The sequence below is a fragment of the Hemitrygon akajei genome, chromosome 12 (assembly GCF_048418815.1).
Source record: "Hemitrygon akajei chromosome 12, sHemAka1.3, whole genome shotgun sequence".
NCBI lineage: Eukaryota > Metazoa > Chordata > Chondrichthyes > Myliobatiformes > Dasyatidae > Hemitrygon > Hemitrygon akajei.
Window position 1 is genome coordinate 6,359,631 of NC_133135.1, and position 16,006 is coordinate 6,375,636.

A 16,006-nucleotide genomic window follows, 5' to 3' on the forward strand; every position below is an offset into this window, starting at 1 on the left:
CCGACGGGTTTAGCTGATGCGCTGAGAATTTTAAAGCCACTGTGAAATTCTGACGGGTTTAGCTGATGTGCTGAGAAGTTTAAAGCCACTGTGAAATTCTGATGTGTTCCTGCTGATGCGCTGAGAAATTTAGAGCCACTGTGAAATTCTGACGGGTTTAGCAGGTGCGCTCAGAATTTTAGAGCCAATGTGAAATTCTGACGGGTTTAGCTCATGCGCTGAGGATTTCCAGAGTATTGTGAAATTCTGATGGGTTTAGCTGAAGTGCTGAGAACTTTAGAGCCGCTGTGAAATTCTGATGTGTTCCTGCTGATGCGCTGAGAGTTTCCAGAGCAGTGTGAAATTCTGACTGGTTTAGTTGATGTGCTGAGAATTTTAGAGCCACTGTGAAATTCTGAAGGGTTTAGCATATGCGCTGAGAATTTTAAAGCCACTATGAAATTCTGACGGGTTTAGCGGATGTGCAGAGAGTTTCCAGAGCACTGTGAAATTCTGACGGGTTTAGCTGATGCGCTGAGAATTTCCGGAGCACTGTGAAATTCTGACGGGTTTAGCTGATGCGCTGAGAATTTCCGGAGCACTGTGAAATTCTGACGGGTTTAGCTGATGCGCTGAGAATTTCCGGAGCACTGTGATATTCTGACGGGTGCAACATGTTTATTTCCCCAGCGATATCTGGTCAACACTGCTGGCCCTCCATCCTTTGTTTTCCTGCTTCGGGCCAGAAGAACTGATGGCGTGCAGCACGGTTACCAGCTCACCGGATATGGCAAGATTTCATCTCGTCTGCCAAGGATGCATCTGCGTTTGGTGGAATTGGAGCAAAAGAGCAAGTGGAAGATCTGCCTTGACGCATTAGTGCCCAGCTCCCACAAAGTAATGGTAAGGGCTGCCCTTTCCCTGCAGCTTCTGAGGGTACATGGAGAGCGGGTAGCTCCACTTTCCCCTCTGCACAAAGGCGGGGTTGGATGTTTGAACAGAGCTGTCTGAGGTGTAGTGGTTGTCACATTCACCTGACTTCCAAAAGGTCCGCGTTTCAATCCTCGGCGGAAACACTGGTGTTTAGGACACCACGATAGCAGCACAGTTTGTGCAATGCAATAACAGCTTGGAGCATCAGAGTTCAGAGTTTAATTCTGGCGTCCTCTCTAAGCAAGTTTGCATGTTCCTTTCTGTGTACACATTTGTTTTCCCTCTGGGTTCTCCGGTCTCCTCCCACAGTCCGGAATCATGCCAACTGGTAGGTCAATTGGTCATTGTAAATTGTTCCGCGATGAGGCCGGGATTAAATAAGGGCGGCAGAGCTCGAAGGGCCGAAAGGGTTTATTCTGCACTGTAGCTCAATCAATCAACCAACCAACAAATAAACAAACAAATAAATAAATAAATCGTGACCACATGGGTTTCCTCCGGATGCCCCGATTCCCTCCCACAACCCAAATATCCGCAGGTCAGTGAGCTAATTGGCCGCCATAAATTGTCTGGCTGTTGGAGACTGATGAGAAGCTGGAGAGAATGAAATAGGCTTGGGGAGGATCAGCGGGACGGTCAGCACAGTGGTACAGCACGTAGACCACCGCCTCGTGGTCTAGAGACTCGGGCTCGATCTGGTTTCCCCGCTCTTCATGTGCCCTCTACACATTCTCCCTGTGACCGAATGACAATAAACAATCTTCGGGACTCCTCTGCTTTCAGATCAAGAGGCTCCTTTTCTCATTGTCTCATTCCTCCACACTCCTCAGACGCTGGCGAGATGGGGCGACCACTGTGAGAAATACAAAGTGTCCACCAAGCTGTCCAGTGGTAAGCTGGCCAGTCACCCGGCCATCAGATTCAAGATGAAGTGGAAGAAGGTTAGCGAGGAACTGAAACATGGCGCAAAATGGTAAGTGCTGCTTGACACCATCGCTTCCACCCGCTCTTCGTTCGGTACCCTCTACAAAACACGGAGAAACCACTACAAAAATCTTTTCCTCTTTGCCTCAGGGTTGGAGACTACATACCAGGACTAGCCTATTCACTCGGACTTTCGCAGACCTACAAACGAAATCCCTCACATCAGATTACAGCATTGGTCGCTCTGACATCCCCACAGACGCTTGATACTATCTTCCGATTGCCCAGCGTATGACTACCTTTACTTGTTTGTTGAAGTTTAAGATCATATCCAAGGGGAGAAATCCTGACTTATTTTTTTCAATCTAACTTCCATTAATGAGCAGTCTAAGGTTCTCTGGGTTTTTCTCTCACTCCTCAATATTCTTTATCTAGGATCAACTATCAGTTTTCAGGGGTCTAGGATCAACTTTATTCATCATTTACATTCAGCTTCTTAATGCCCGTTACTCAGCTGCAGTCTAGGACAGCAGCGAAGATCCTCCCTCAGGGTTTCCTTCTTCATGTCAGTAGCTTCCTCTCAATTTTCACTACCGTCAGTGGTGCAAGTCCCGGGTGGGGACTCAGGAATACCATCACACTCAGATGGAGAAGGATTCTTCGTTGCTGTTTCCCTAAATAAGCAATAAATATCAAGAACCTGAGATGAAGAGTCCTTGAAAGTGAGTCCATGGGTCGTGGGGATAGTTCAGTGATGCGGAGAGTGAAGTTGAGTGAAGTTATCACCTTTACTTCAACAGCCTGATGGTTGAGCAGTAATCTGGTGGTGTGGGTCCTGAGGCTCCTGCACCTCCTTCCCAATGGCAGCATGGCCTGGGTGGTGGTCCCTGATGATGAATACGTTGATGTGATAAATAAGTTTCAATCTGAGTCTGCTATAAAGTTTATTGTTCTCACTGGGAAAGTCATGTGCCTTTCTGGTCTGATTTCAGATGACAGTCTATTATCAGGGTCTGCAGCTTCCTGTCACAGTGCCAGTCCACACAGTTAGCAGGAGGGTCCAGGACAAAGGATTCAGCAGTCTCACCGACATTCCAGAGCTGGTCCTCAAGATGAACGAACGTAATTATTCTTCAGAGTTCTTCTCTTCAGTTCCCTATGGTGGGGGTTCCCAAACTGGGGTCCACAGATTCCTCAGTTAATGGTGGGGGTCCATGGCAGAAAAGAAAATGTTGGGAACCCCGATCTACAGCAATTTCTGAAGCAGCTCTGTGGACTCCAGCTGGATTCGTCGGTAGCAGAGATTTTGTAGGTTATTTTAGATCTGATAGGTTCACTGAATAGTTTCAGAATCAAGTTTAATATCATTGGCATATGTTGTGAAATTTGTTGTTTTGACATAATAATAACAAAACCTTGAGTGGCATTAAGAAATATCTATTAAAAATTATATCAAACCAGCAGTGCAAACTGACAGCAAAAAAATAAGAGGTAGAGTACTTGGGTTCATTATTTTCATTGCTCATCCAGAAACTGGATGGCAGAGAGAAAGGAGATGTTCCAAAAAATATGCCTGTCTCAGGCTCCTGTATCTCCTCCTCGATGATAGCAATGAGAAGGGGGCATGGCTTCGTTGATGGGGGTCCTTAATGATGGATGCCGATTTTTCGAGGCATCACCTTTTGAAGATGTCCTCAATGCTGGGGAGACTAGTGCTCATGATGGAGGTGATTGAATTTACAACCTTCTGCAGCTTTTCCTAAATCCTGTACAGCAGCCCCTCCATATCAGGTTGTGATGTAACCAGTTAGAATGCTCTCCATGGTACCAAAGAGTAGGATCTGGTTTGGTAGCATTGGGAAGATTAAAAGGCCATTAGATTCTTGGAGATTGACAGACAGGGCCCAATTTCTACTGCTCTCTGTGAGGAGTTTGTACATTCTCCCTGTGACCGGGTGGGTTTCCTCCCACGTTCTAACAATGTACAGGTTAGGGTTAGTAAGTAGTGGGCATACTATGTTGGCGCCAGAAACACGGTGACACTTGCAGGCTGCCCAGAACAATCTTCCCTGATTCTGCACCCTCTCCACATCCGTCCTGTATTGGGGTGACCAGAACTGAATGCAGTGCCCCTGATGCAAGCTGACCAGAGATTTATAAAACTGCAGACTGAATTTTATAAAGGCAATCAATGCATATGCCAGTAAAACAAAAAATTAGCCTTAGCTAAGAATTGGCCATAATCTTGTTGAATGGTGGAGCAGACGTGAAGGGTCAGATTGGTGCCTTCTACTTAAATTCAAATTAATGCCTTGGTTCTGGTACAGGGGAATGCACAGTCGAAAATGGAATTGTCAAGACGTTTGACGGCAAGGAATTGAATCATCAGCTTTCCAACGATTGTTACTATATCCTGACCCAGGACTGCTCAGAAAGTCCCAGGTTCATGCTGTTGTTAAGGCGTTCAAAACTTGAGAAGACAAAAATGTCGATCAGACTGATTCTGTCCACGAAAAACACGTAAGTCACAGTATCCTCAATCTTTAACGATGCCAGCAGATGTTTCTCGGTGAAGTTACCGATAAGTCGGTAAATCAGTTTATTATTGTCACAAGTCCTGAGAACCAGTGAAAAACTTGACTTGCATACCGATCATATGGATCAGTTTATTACTCAGTGCAATCACTTCACTGTGTCAGCCGTAATTCCCACTACTGTCCTACCTTCTCTCCGTGACCACACGGCTTTCGTCTGGGTGCTCTGGTTTCCTCCCACATTGCACTGGGTTATAAATGGTGGGCATACTATGTTGGTGACACGTGCTGGCTGTTCAGCACGACCTTAGCTATGATGATTTCATGTGAACTGTATGTTCCAATGTGCACATGAAAAATAGAGCTGACCTACCTACATCAACATTCAAAGTAAATTTAGTATCAAAGTACACAAATGTCACCAGATACTGGCCTGAGATTCATTTCCTTGTGGGAATTTACAGCAGAAATGCAATACAAAATACAATAGATTCAGTGAAAGACTAGCAAAGAACCAATATGCAAAAGAAAACAAGCTGTTCCATTACAAAATAATAAATAAATAAATATTAAATATTGAGACAATGAGTGTTAGAGTGCTTGAAATTGAGTTCATAGGTTGTGGAATCAGTTCAGTGTTGAGGTGAGTGAATTTACCCTCAGTGGTTCAGGAGTCTGTTGGTTGAAGGATAATAACCTTCAGGTATGGGACTTGAGGCTCCTGTACTTGCTGCCCAATGGAAGAAGTGAGGAGAGAGCATGGTCTGGATGGTGGGGGTCCTTAATAATGGACGCTGCTTTCTTCTGGCAGCGTTCCTTGTAGATGTGCTCAGTGGTGGTGAGGGCATTGACTGTAATGGACAAGACCCCATCACAAGCTCTGTATATCTATATATCTGCCCTATTGATCAACCTGCTTCTCTCTCTCTATCTGCCTCTCTATCTATCTGTATGTCTATCTACGTATCTATCTAGCTAGCTAGCTCTATATATGTATCTATCTATCTATCTTTCTACCTATCTCTCTATCTAAAAGTGGAATATCTTAGCAAGTGCTTGACTTTTGGAATTTTCCTGGAGTGATTCCAGGAATGAAAGGGCTCATGGATGAGGAGAGTTTGATGAGTCCAGGCCTCTGCTCATAGAAATTTAGAAAAATGGTGGGTGGGTGGGTTCTTATTCAAACTTATCAAATATGAAAAGAGCTAGATAGAGTGGGTGTGGAGAGGATGTTTCCTACAGTGAGACAGTCTAGGACTGGAGAACACAGCCTCAGAATAGAGAGATGTCCATTTAGAACAGAGGTGAGGAGAAATTTCTTTAGCCAGAGGGTAGTGAATCTGTGGAATTCATTGTCACAGATGGCTGTGGAGGCCAAGTCATTGAATTGTGCCCATGATGGAGTTGATTAGCAAAGATGTCAAACATTATGGTGAGAAGCAGGAGGATGAGGTTGAGAGGGAAAACAGATCAGCCATGATTAAATGGAGCAGCAGACTCGATGGGCAGGATAGCCTAATTCTGCTCCCATGTTTATGGTCTATTTTACATTCATATCTTTCCGTTGTTCTTTCTATCACTAACACAATTTCCAATTGTTTGCTTTTAAATAGAACTATTGATCTAATTTATATGCCACAAAGAATAAAAACTGAGGTAAATGGCGTTGAACATTCCCTGAATGACAAAATCCCATCCCTGGAAGGTGAGACACATTTTCTGTCTTGAAGAGCTTCTGGTAATGGAATGAAAGTTTCAGAGATGCATCTTCACCTTCATGGGGTGCTGCTAGCTTATCTGAATTACTAACTAGGGAGCAAGCAGATAAAAGTTTCAGATTGTGAGCTGTTGTTTTAATATTTTCCTCGCAGAGGTAAATATGGAATGAGCTGCCAGAGGAAGTAGTTGAGGCAGATACAATAGTATCATGTAAGAGGTACTTGAGGGATATGGGCTAAACGCAGGAGATTGGAACTAGCTGGGTGGCATTGACTGGTTGGGATGAAGGGCTCTACCCATGCTGTCTTGCTCTATGACAGGGTCAGTAGAGATATGAGATTATTCTTTGGTAATTTCTGTTCATGTGTACTTTATGTGTATGGATATACCATAGAGATGTTTAAAGTTACGAGACGAATAGATAAGGTGCATGGTAACAACCATACCCCAGGGTAGGAGAGTCCAAAACTAGGGGCATAGAGAGAAGGTTTAAAAGGGACCTGAGGAACAACTTCTTCATGCAGAGGGTGTTGTGAGTATATGGAATGAATTGCCAGAGGGAGGTACTGAGGCAGGTAGAATAGTATTATTTAAGAAGCAGAGGAACTTGGGAGTCCTTGTGCAAGACTCCCTGAAGGTTAATTTACAGGTTGAGTCCTTGAAAGTCCATAGGTGATTAGATCAGCGTTGAGGTGACTGAAGTTATCCAAGCAGGTTCAGGAGCCTAATGTTTGAGGGGTAATATCTGTTCCTGTATCTGGTGGCGTGGGACCTAAGACTCCTGAACCTCCTTCCCAATGGCAGCAGCGAGAAGAGAGCATGGCCTGAGTGGTTGGAGGTCCTTGATGATGGAGCTTTTTGTGGCAGTAATCTTCCATGTTCCTTCTCTTTTATAAGTTTGTTGCAGTTAGCTAATATAAAGTGTCATTTAGGATGCAAATAGCTTTGGAACAAACTGTCTGTTTGCCTTCTAGGCATCCTGAACATTGAATCAAACACACTAGGAGTTACTGTGAGAATCCCAACATTCAACATTGAAAAGTTATTCTTCAATGGAAACAAGATCGAGGTATCTTGTTGTTTATTAACTGATTAAAAGTTTTCAATGTAAATTTGTAGTTAAAACGTTCTAATATCTTGGCCTTTATGTGAAGGTAGTCCTTGACCAGATGATGGGAAAGACGTGTGGACTCTGTGGCCTTAACAATGGTGAGAAGAAATGGATCATGCCCAACCACGAGGAGGCCAAAGACGTGGATCAACTTTTTGAGTCCTGGTTGTGTCCAGGAACCTCCTGCAAGGATGGTAATTGAGTCTACCCCGGTGTAGATCATGTACGTGGAAGCACCATTGGACCTGCATTGTTCCTGCTACAATAACGTCCCTCTGTTGAATTTCAGACTGCCGAGTCCAACAGGAATTTGTGGAATTGGGAAAGAACATTGATTTTGAAGGACAGGCATCCAAATGCTATTCAGTCGAACCAGTACAGCAGTGCCTGGCACAATGCATGCCAAAAGAAACTCGGTCTCATAAGGTCAACTTCCATTGTGTGCCCTCCAGTAAGTCTACACAACCCACATTTGTTCCCCAGCCTATAAGAAGAAAACTTTTACTGTAGAATGTAGAATATTTGCATGTCATATGAGGATAGGTTAAGCGAGATAGAGCTTTCTCTTTGGAGCAAAGGAAGATTTAAGATTACTTGATAGAGGTGTACAGCAGCAAGGCAGTGTAGAAACACAAAATTACTATCAATCTCAAAATAAATAAATCATTCAGAAACAAAAAGGAATAACAAGGTAGTGTTCACAGGTCCATGGACTGTTCAAAACTCTGTTGGCATTTTTACAGGTAGTCATATGACTTCACTTTTAAATATATTGCATTTTGCATTACCATATTTAAAAGTTTATGTACTCAATAGTTCATTAGCTATGATTGGTTTCTACTCTTTTCTTCATTTCTTTATAAGCTCATCCATTTTATAGATTAAAGTTATAATTAAAAGACAGCTTTTAAAAATTATATCAGAAACTGGTTGAGTTGTTTTCCGATCCTGGCAATTTATTTGCAAACATTTTGTCATCATAAAAGGAGACGTCATCACTGCACTGTTAATTGTGCTTTTCCACGAATAATTCTGTAAACAAGCATACAGACCTTGATCCTATTTAGTCAAGTCAAGTCACTTTTTATTGTCATTTTAACCATAACTGCTGGTACAGTACACAGTAAAAACAAGACAATGTTTTTCAGGACCATGGTGTTACATGAAACAGTACAAAAACTAGACTGAAATACGTGAAAAACAACACAGAAAAAAAAACTACACTGGGCAAAATTCCAGACTGCTACACACAAAGTTCACCACACAACCAATCAGCAGTGAGATTTCTTCCCCACATCATAACTGTGTTACCGTAATGGCGACAATCAGCAGATTGACAAGTATATAAAGGTCAACGAGGACACACAACAATTAACAGTGCACTGATAATGTCTCCTTGTATGGTGAGAAAATGTTTGCAAGTTAATTCCCAAGATCGGAAAACAACTCAATCCAACTATCAACAACCCAAGCTACACATTCTCTGAAATATTTCCAATATCAGATACTCTTTCTGTGGGTTCTTCTGTTAATGACTTCCCTTTCTATTGACAGATTTCACAGTGACAGACACCTCGCTCTTCAACAAGAAGTCCGTGGACATCACTCATATGATGAATTCACACACTGATTGTCTGTGCAAGTGTTTGTAATGAGAAACGTATACAGTGACACTATCTTGAAGGATGATCCTGAGCAGCTTAGTCATTTATAATATTGTAATAATGTAGAGATTCTGACTAATGTAAAGGATCTAACTGTATAGTAAATGTAATATTTGGATTTGTTCTTTCAAATAAAAGTTTTCACAGCAATTGAAAAAGAAGTTTGTGAATCATTTTTATATGTTGAATAAATAGTGACTTGTGCAATTATAGATAGATAGATAGATACTTTATTCATCCCCATGGGGAAATCCAACTTTTTTTCCAATGTCCCATACACTTGTTGTAGCAAAACTAATTACATACAATACTTAACTCAGTAAAAAATATGATATGCATCTAAATCACTATCTCAAAAAGCATTAATAATAGCTTTTTAAAAGTTCTTAAGTCCTGGCGGTTGAATTGTAAAGCCTAATGGCATTGGGGAGTATTGACCTCTTCATCCTGTCTGAGGAGCATTGCATCGATAGTAACCTGTCGCTGAAACTGCTTCTCTGTCTCTGGATGGTGCTATGTAGAGGATGTTCAGAGTTTTCCATAATTGACCGTATAGTCATAGTCATAGAAAACCATTAATCTTCCTAGTCCCATCGACCTGCCCCTGGACCACAGCCCTCCATACCTCTCCCATCCTTGTACCTATCCAAATTTCTCTTAACTGTTGAAATGGAACCCGCATCCGCCTCTGTTGCTGGCAGCTCGTTCCACACACTCAGCACTCCGAGTGAAGATGCTCTGCTTCACTCTGCCATCCGATTCCTAAGTGGACATTGAAGCTTTGGACACCACTGCACTTTTATTTAATATACAGTATTTCTGTTTTTGCACATTTAAAAAAATCTATTCAATATGCATAATTGATTTACTTGTTTATTATTATGTTTTATTTATTATTATTATTATTATATTTTTTAACTCTGCTAGATTATGTATTGCATTGAACTGCTGCTGCTAAGTTAACAAATTTCATGTCACATGCTGGTGATAATAAACCTGATTCTGATCTTCCCCTTCAACTTTTTACATTTAACCCTTAACCCATGATCTTTAGTTCTAGTCTCATCCAATCACAGTGGGAAAAAGCTGCTTACACTTACTCTGTCTATACCTTCATAATTTTCTATACCTCTATCAAATCTCCCCTCAATCTTCTATGTTCTAGGGAATAAAGTCCTCACCTACTCAACCCTTCCCTATAACTCAGGTCCTCCAGCCCCGGCAAAATCATTGTAAATTTTCTCTATATTCTTATTGACATCTTTCCTGTAGGTAAGTGACCAGAACTGCACACAATACTCCAAATTTGGCCTCATCAATGTCTTATACAACTTTAGCATCACAGAATCTCTCAGAGCAGCAGCCGAAGATTCTCAACGGGGAGGGAGAGCAGCCAAAAGTCACGGTGCACATTGACATCAATGACATAGGTAGAAAAGGGGAAGAGGTCCTGCATAGTGAGCATAAGGAGGTAGAATAAAGTCTGAAGAGCAGGACCTCCAAGGTAGTAATCTCTGGATTACTCCCAGTACTATGTGCCAATCAGGGCAGGAATAGGATGATAGTACAGATGAATGAGTGTCTGAGGAAATGGTGTAGGGGGCAGGGTTTCAGATTTCTGGATCACTGCAATCTCTTCTGGGGAAGGTATGACCTGCACAAAAGGACAGGTTACACCTGAACCCGAGGGGAACTAATTATCCTTGAAGACAGATTTGCTGGAGCTGTTGGGGAGGATTTAAACTAAGTTGGCAGGAGGATAGGAACCCGAGTGATAAGGATAAGAATGGGCAGTTGGTATACAAGCAGAGGTATCTGGAAGGACAGATTGATAACAGGGCAAAATTGCAGTCAGTAGGATGAGTTGGAGTGTAATATGGGGTAAAATTGAAAAGGGTGAAGGTGTTATATTTGAATGCATTCAGAATACGGAATCAGGTAGATGATCTTGTAGTGCAGTTAGAAGCTGGCAGGTATGATGTGAGCATCTCTGAATCATGGCTGAAAGGTAAAGGAACCCCTAGGAGTCAGTGATCACAATATGATAAAATTCTCCCTGCAGTTTGAGAGGGAGAAGATAAATTCAAATGTGTCAATGTAATGCCCTTGTTAAGATTTCTTCTGCTACGCTGAGGTTTTTATTATTGTAGCAGTTTTCTGCAACAGCACTATATCCTACTACTAAGAGTGTTTTGGCTCCGACTAAAGATAAGGAGCCATGTTGTCCGACTTAGGAATGTTGTGTCGGCCTATCAGGATTGTTTGGGTACGTGTTATAACTCAGGTTTCTGAAGGTCAGTAAGCTGGTTTGGGGTCTTTCAGTGGGAGCTGCGGAGTGGGGCACAGGGAAGATGCAGAATGCCTCTCAAAGGACAGACCCCCTCGTAAGGAGTATTTTGTGCAGATGAATGGTTCCAAGGAGGAAATGCCAATTCTCCTCAGTTAGCCAGTTCACTCAAGATGGTCTTCGAGGGAAGTTCAAACTGTGGCTGGAGTCTTTCACGTGGATCATAAGTTCAGTGAGATACACCCGACTATTACAGAAATGTTTATGTGCATATTTAGACTGGTTTAACTGTAATGGGCATTTTATTTTTATTTTCCTGTTAACTAAGTTGAAAAATTGGTAAATATACTCTCTTTATAAGTTTATCTATATTTCTTGGCAACTGATCATTGTGCATGGGACAATATTTACTACAATCAATGTTCCTTACCCAGAATATCCTAACTTTCTTGCTTGATTGAATCCCAGTTCGTCCCGACCCTAGATGTACATTGCTTATGAAAGGTGGCCTTCTCATCACTGAGTCAGGTGGCTGTCAGCAGAGTCAGCTATCAAGCCAAGTCTGTATACCAGCCAGTAAGAGGGTTACATTTGTGGGGTATGCATCCAGACTTGGATGCTGTGCGAATGCTGTATAAGGATTGATTAAGCAGTTTACTTGTATGTTTAAGCCACTGTTTCAACTAGTGTTTGTGGAAAGTAAGATGTTATTATGGATTCCGCGGGGATTAAGGCTTGGTGCGATTCAAAGTGGTTATTCACACATAATCCTTGTGTTCTTGGCAGGGTGGATATTCAAATTCCCGAGGAACTGCTACTTAGAGTGCAGAGTTCTGTAAAAGTATTGGGGAAAGTTGAGCTGATTCTGCCATTTTGACCAATCAGCTGGTAAGGGTGTTGTATTAGTCCAGACTCAGTGATGTGACTGAAGTTGCATTGCCGGATAGGGTAGGGGCACCTGGAGAGGTGGGGCTCTAGGCAGTCCAGGCTTTTAGAGAAGAGGCCAATGTAGCTGAGGGTGAAGACTTTAAAGACAAGTTATTCTCGTTTCTGTGAAGTGAGTTGTCTGACGTGAGAAGTCTGATAAGTCCTACAGCTGTTGATTTAAGTTCTGAGCTGCTTTTGGCTATTACAATCACTGTTTCATACATGCCAAAGTGGGGCTGCAGTTATTGTAGGCTGAGAGTGGTCTCCGGAGTCAAGCCCACACCCACTGGGGAAGAAGAATATGAAGTTTGGGCTGAGCAGATATCTCAGTTACTAGATGAATGGCAGTGTTTAGATAATATGAAAAAACTGAGACTGGTGGAGAGATTAACGGGTCTGGCAGCTGGTATAGTGAGGTTCCTAAAGGCAGGAAACTGATTGGCTACATCAGCTAATTACTGCAAACCCTGGAAGCTGCTTTTGGCACTACTGAATGTTAGCTGATCTAATGGTGAAGATTAGGCTCACATTCCAGGAGGAAGGAGATAAGATGTCCGTCAACCTTTTCAGGTTGGAGAAACTGCTAGGGGAACATTAACTGTCTGAGAGAAATTGCACGAGGATGGAGCAAGTTGTGAAGGGCACACTGTTACATGACATGATTGCTCTACATATTCGATTAACCCACAAGATACACCTTCCTCCATCTTTTACCGAGTTATTCAGAGAAGTTAGAGAGGAGGAAAACATGACTGAGAAGTGGAACATTTTCAAAAGCCAAGTAAGATCTTCAGTGGTAGCCTCAGCTACTAATGTGACCCCCTGATGCCGCGGAGATAGGGCTTTTGAGGAATGAGGTAAAATGCCTTCGAGTTGAGCTGACTGAATAGATCTCTGCTAATGTTTCATCTAAATGTGACTTGTCTGTTGGGAAACCCAACCCACCTGTAGGAGTTAGGATGCAGAGGACTGCTGCTGAAAAGGGTCTCTACTCCTATCAGATTCCTTCACCTCTGGACCTTGACCTTCCCCACCTACCTGGCTTCACCTGTCGCCTTTAGCTATCCTCCTTCCCCTCCCTCCATCTTTTTATTCTGACGTCTTGCCCCTTCCTTCTCAGTCTCGGCCTGAAACGTGGATGGTTTATTCATTTCCATACATGCTGCCAGAGTTCATTTTGTGTGTGTTGATTAGGGTTTCTTTAACCTCCTGAGGAAGTAAAGGTGTTGTTGTGCTTCCTTTGCCATGGCTTCTTCATCGTTGGACCAAGGCAGGCTGCTGGCGATGTTCACACCTGGGAACTTGAAGCTCACAACTCTCTCAGTTTCAGACTGTTGAGATAACAAAGCCACCCTTCCCTCCCCACCTTCCTGAACTCTCTTGTTTTGCTGACAAAGCCTATATTGAGCCATTGATTGAGGGTTAAATATTATCCAGGTTATTGGGAGAATCCCTCTCTTTTTCAAAATGATACCACATGAGGTTTTTTTTTACAGGGAGCTCTCACTGAAGTCCCATCCTAAAGAGAGCATCTCCAGAGCTCATGGCACGGGATCAGTGCAACAGGCAAACCGTGGTGCTGTCTGTGCTGAGTTTGCATGCTCTCCTTGTTTTAAACTTTATTCATATCAAAAAATAAAAAGAATAAAGCTTGCAATGTCTTTTCATTTCGTATTCCTAGTCAATGCTTTCAGTAGCGTACTGTTACATCCCTACCGACCAATCGCACAGCTGCCACTCGTGCACTCCCTGAGCTCCACCACTACAATGACACTGCACAACAAAGATTTGGCTTCCCGAATACTTTTGGGTGTATTTTATAGGTTTTGGGCTGCTGATCATGAAAATCACCACAAAGTTTCCCCATCATGCGCCATCTTTTGAAATCGCCTATATTTGTTATTTCAATTCATAATTCAAGTCAGAATAACTGATTAAGGAAGGCATTTCTGTTGGTCCACAAATCAAACTGGTCATCAATGACAGGCAATTCGAAGAACTTCTAGTAGGACTGGAGAAAATCACATGGAAGGCATTCAACGATGTTGTTGAAAATTTTCTTGGCGATCACAGAGCTGAAAATTACGTGCAGCTGGTTGACAATATGCGTTAAGCAAACAAAATCATGAAGTGCAACGTCAATAAAGATTTGTTCCCTGCATTCCCATTTAGACTTCTTCGCTGGATATCTAGGCTCTGTCAGTGACGAGGATGGTGAAAGGTTTCACCAGGACATTGTGGTCCTGGAGGAACGGTATCAGGGCAACTGGAATCCATCAATGCTGGCTGATTATTGTTGGACACAAGCACGAAGCTTCAGACACTGAGTACAAATGAAAATCATCAAAAAAACATCATTGAACTATTGCAAAGCATCAGCACCATTATGCAATTAAACACATTTTATTCAATAAAAGTTCATTCTTGTTTCTCCAAATTCCTACATGATGCAAGCAGTCTGAAATTATATTTGTCTTCAGCTTCCAGCGGTCTAACAAAAAAAAAATTCTGAGAAAGCAAAACTTTCAAAAACATTTGTTGACCAGCGTAATCCTCTTCCAACCCGGAGTCTCCCTCTCCAGTAGCAGAAGAACCCCACGCTGTGGTTGTCTTCCACTAAGCTCTTGCAGTGGCTGCACTGGGCCTCTGTGTGTCCATCAGCACCTGCTCCTGCAGCCTGGGATGTCAGTTCTCAGCATTCCTCCATGGACATCTCAATGTGCTGGCAGTCCAACAAGTTCTGAGGAGACCCAAGGGTGCCTTTCTTGATCTGCCAGCAACACATGATGTCCATCTGTATGTGTGTCCCTGTAGATTAGAGAGTCCTCTGTCACGCAACTGTCCAGGATGAACCGTGACACGGGCCCTTGCATCTTTCTCCAGGCACTCTTTAAGCACCAAGGCCGGAGAGGAGAAAACAAACTGGTTTCAGCCCCACTACTCAGAGCCAGCCAATATCCCCCACCTGGGCCTGTCCCAGCCTGCCTGTGCTTGACTGGTTTCTCTCTTTTCACAACTACTGCCGGGCTGGGTCCTGTGCTGCCACGTTCAGGAACAGATATCGGCTTGGAGCCTTCGGGCTTGTGGACCAGCTTCACCTCCTTTCAGTGCAGACTCTGCAGCTCAGGCTCTAGGTATCCTAGATGTTTGTTGCGCTTTGTTACGTATGTGCTGTTTGTAGATTCTGTTGCATTTCTTTATTGTATTATTGTATTTCTATTGCATTTCTTTGCTTTCCTGTGGGTGCCTAAAAGGAATCTCAAGGTTGTGTATGGTGTACAAACTCTGATAATAAATATTCTTTGAACTCCGTGTTCATCTTTCCATCTTTAGTACAACACAGAAACAGGTCATAGAGTCACGGAAAAGTACAGCAACTAAACAGGCCAATCAGCCCATCTAGACCCTGCTGAACCATTTAAACTGCTTACTCCCATTGACCTGCAGCGGGACCAGAGCTCTCATAGTACTCCCATCGATATACCTATCCAAACCTCTCTTAAACATTGAAATTGAGCTCACATGCACCACTTCCACTGGCAGCTTGCTCCACACTCTCAAGAGTGTGTTCCTCATAAAATTTTCACCTTTCACCCTTAACCCATGACCTCTAGTTGTAGGTCCACCCAAACTTAGTGGAAAAAGACCTGCTTGAATTTACCCTATCTATACCCCTCATAATTGGATAGGTATATGGACAGGGAAGGAATGGAGGGTTATGGGCTGAGTGCGGGTCAGTGGGACTAGGTGAGAGTAAGCGTTCAGCATGGACTAGAAGGGCCGAGATGGCCTGTTTCCGTGATGTAATTGTTATATGGTTATATGGTTATAATTTCATATTCCTCTATCAAATCTCCTCTCAATCTTCTACGCTCCAAGGAATAAAGTCCAAACCATTCAACATTTCACTATAACTCAGGTCCTCCAG

At 42.8% G+C, this 16,006-nt stretch overlaps 1 protein-coding gene across 1 annotated transcript in view; it reads left to right on the top strand.

Moving 5' to 3' along the window:
- The window catches only part of LOC140737427 (vitellogenin-like), an 88,763-nt gene extending 79,760 nt beyond the window's left edge, over positions 1 to 9,003 (top strand). The window contains exons 27-36 of the mRNA XM_073063914.1: positions 670 to 882; positions 1,743 to 1,885; positions 1,987 to 2,125; positions 2,829 to 2,958; positions 4,164 to 4,356; positions 5,984 to 6,075; positions 7,064 to 7,158; positions 7,244 to 7,394; positions 7,490 to 7,651; positions 8,755 to 9,003. Coding sequence (XP_072920015.1) covers positions 670 to 882; positions 1,743 to 1,885; positions 1,987 to 2,125; positions 2,829 to 2,958; positions 4,164 to 4,356; positions 5,984 to 6,075; positions 7,064 to 7,158; positions 7,244 to 7,394; positions 7,490 to 7,651; positions 8,755 to 8,852 — 1,416 coding nt within the window. The 3' untranslated portion in view covers positions 8,853 to 9,003. The remainder of the gene's footprint in view (positions 1 to 669; positions 883 to 1,742; positions 1,886 to 1,986; positions 2,126 to 2,828; positions 2,959 to 4,163; positions 4,357 to 5,983; positions 6,076 to 7,063; positions 7,159 to 7,243; positions 7,395 to 7,489; positions 7,652 to 8,754) is intronic.
- The last annotated feature ends 7,003 nt before the right edge of the window (positions 9,004 to 16,006 follow it).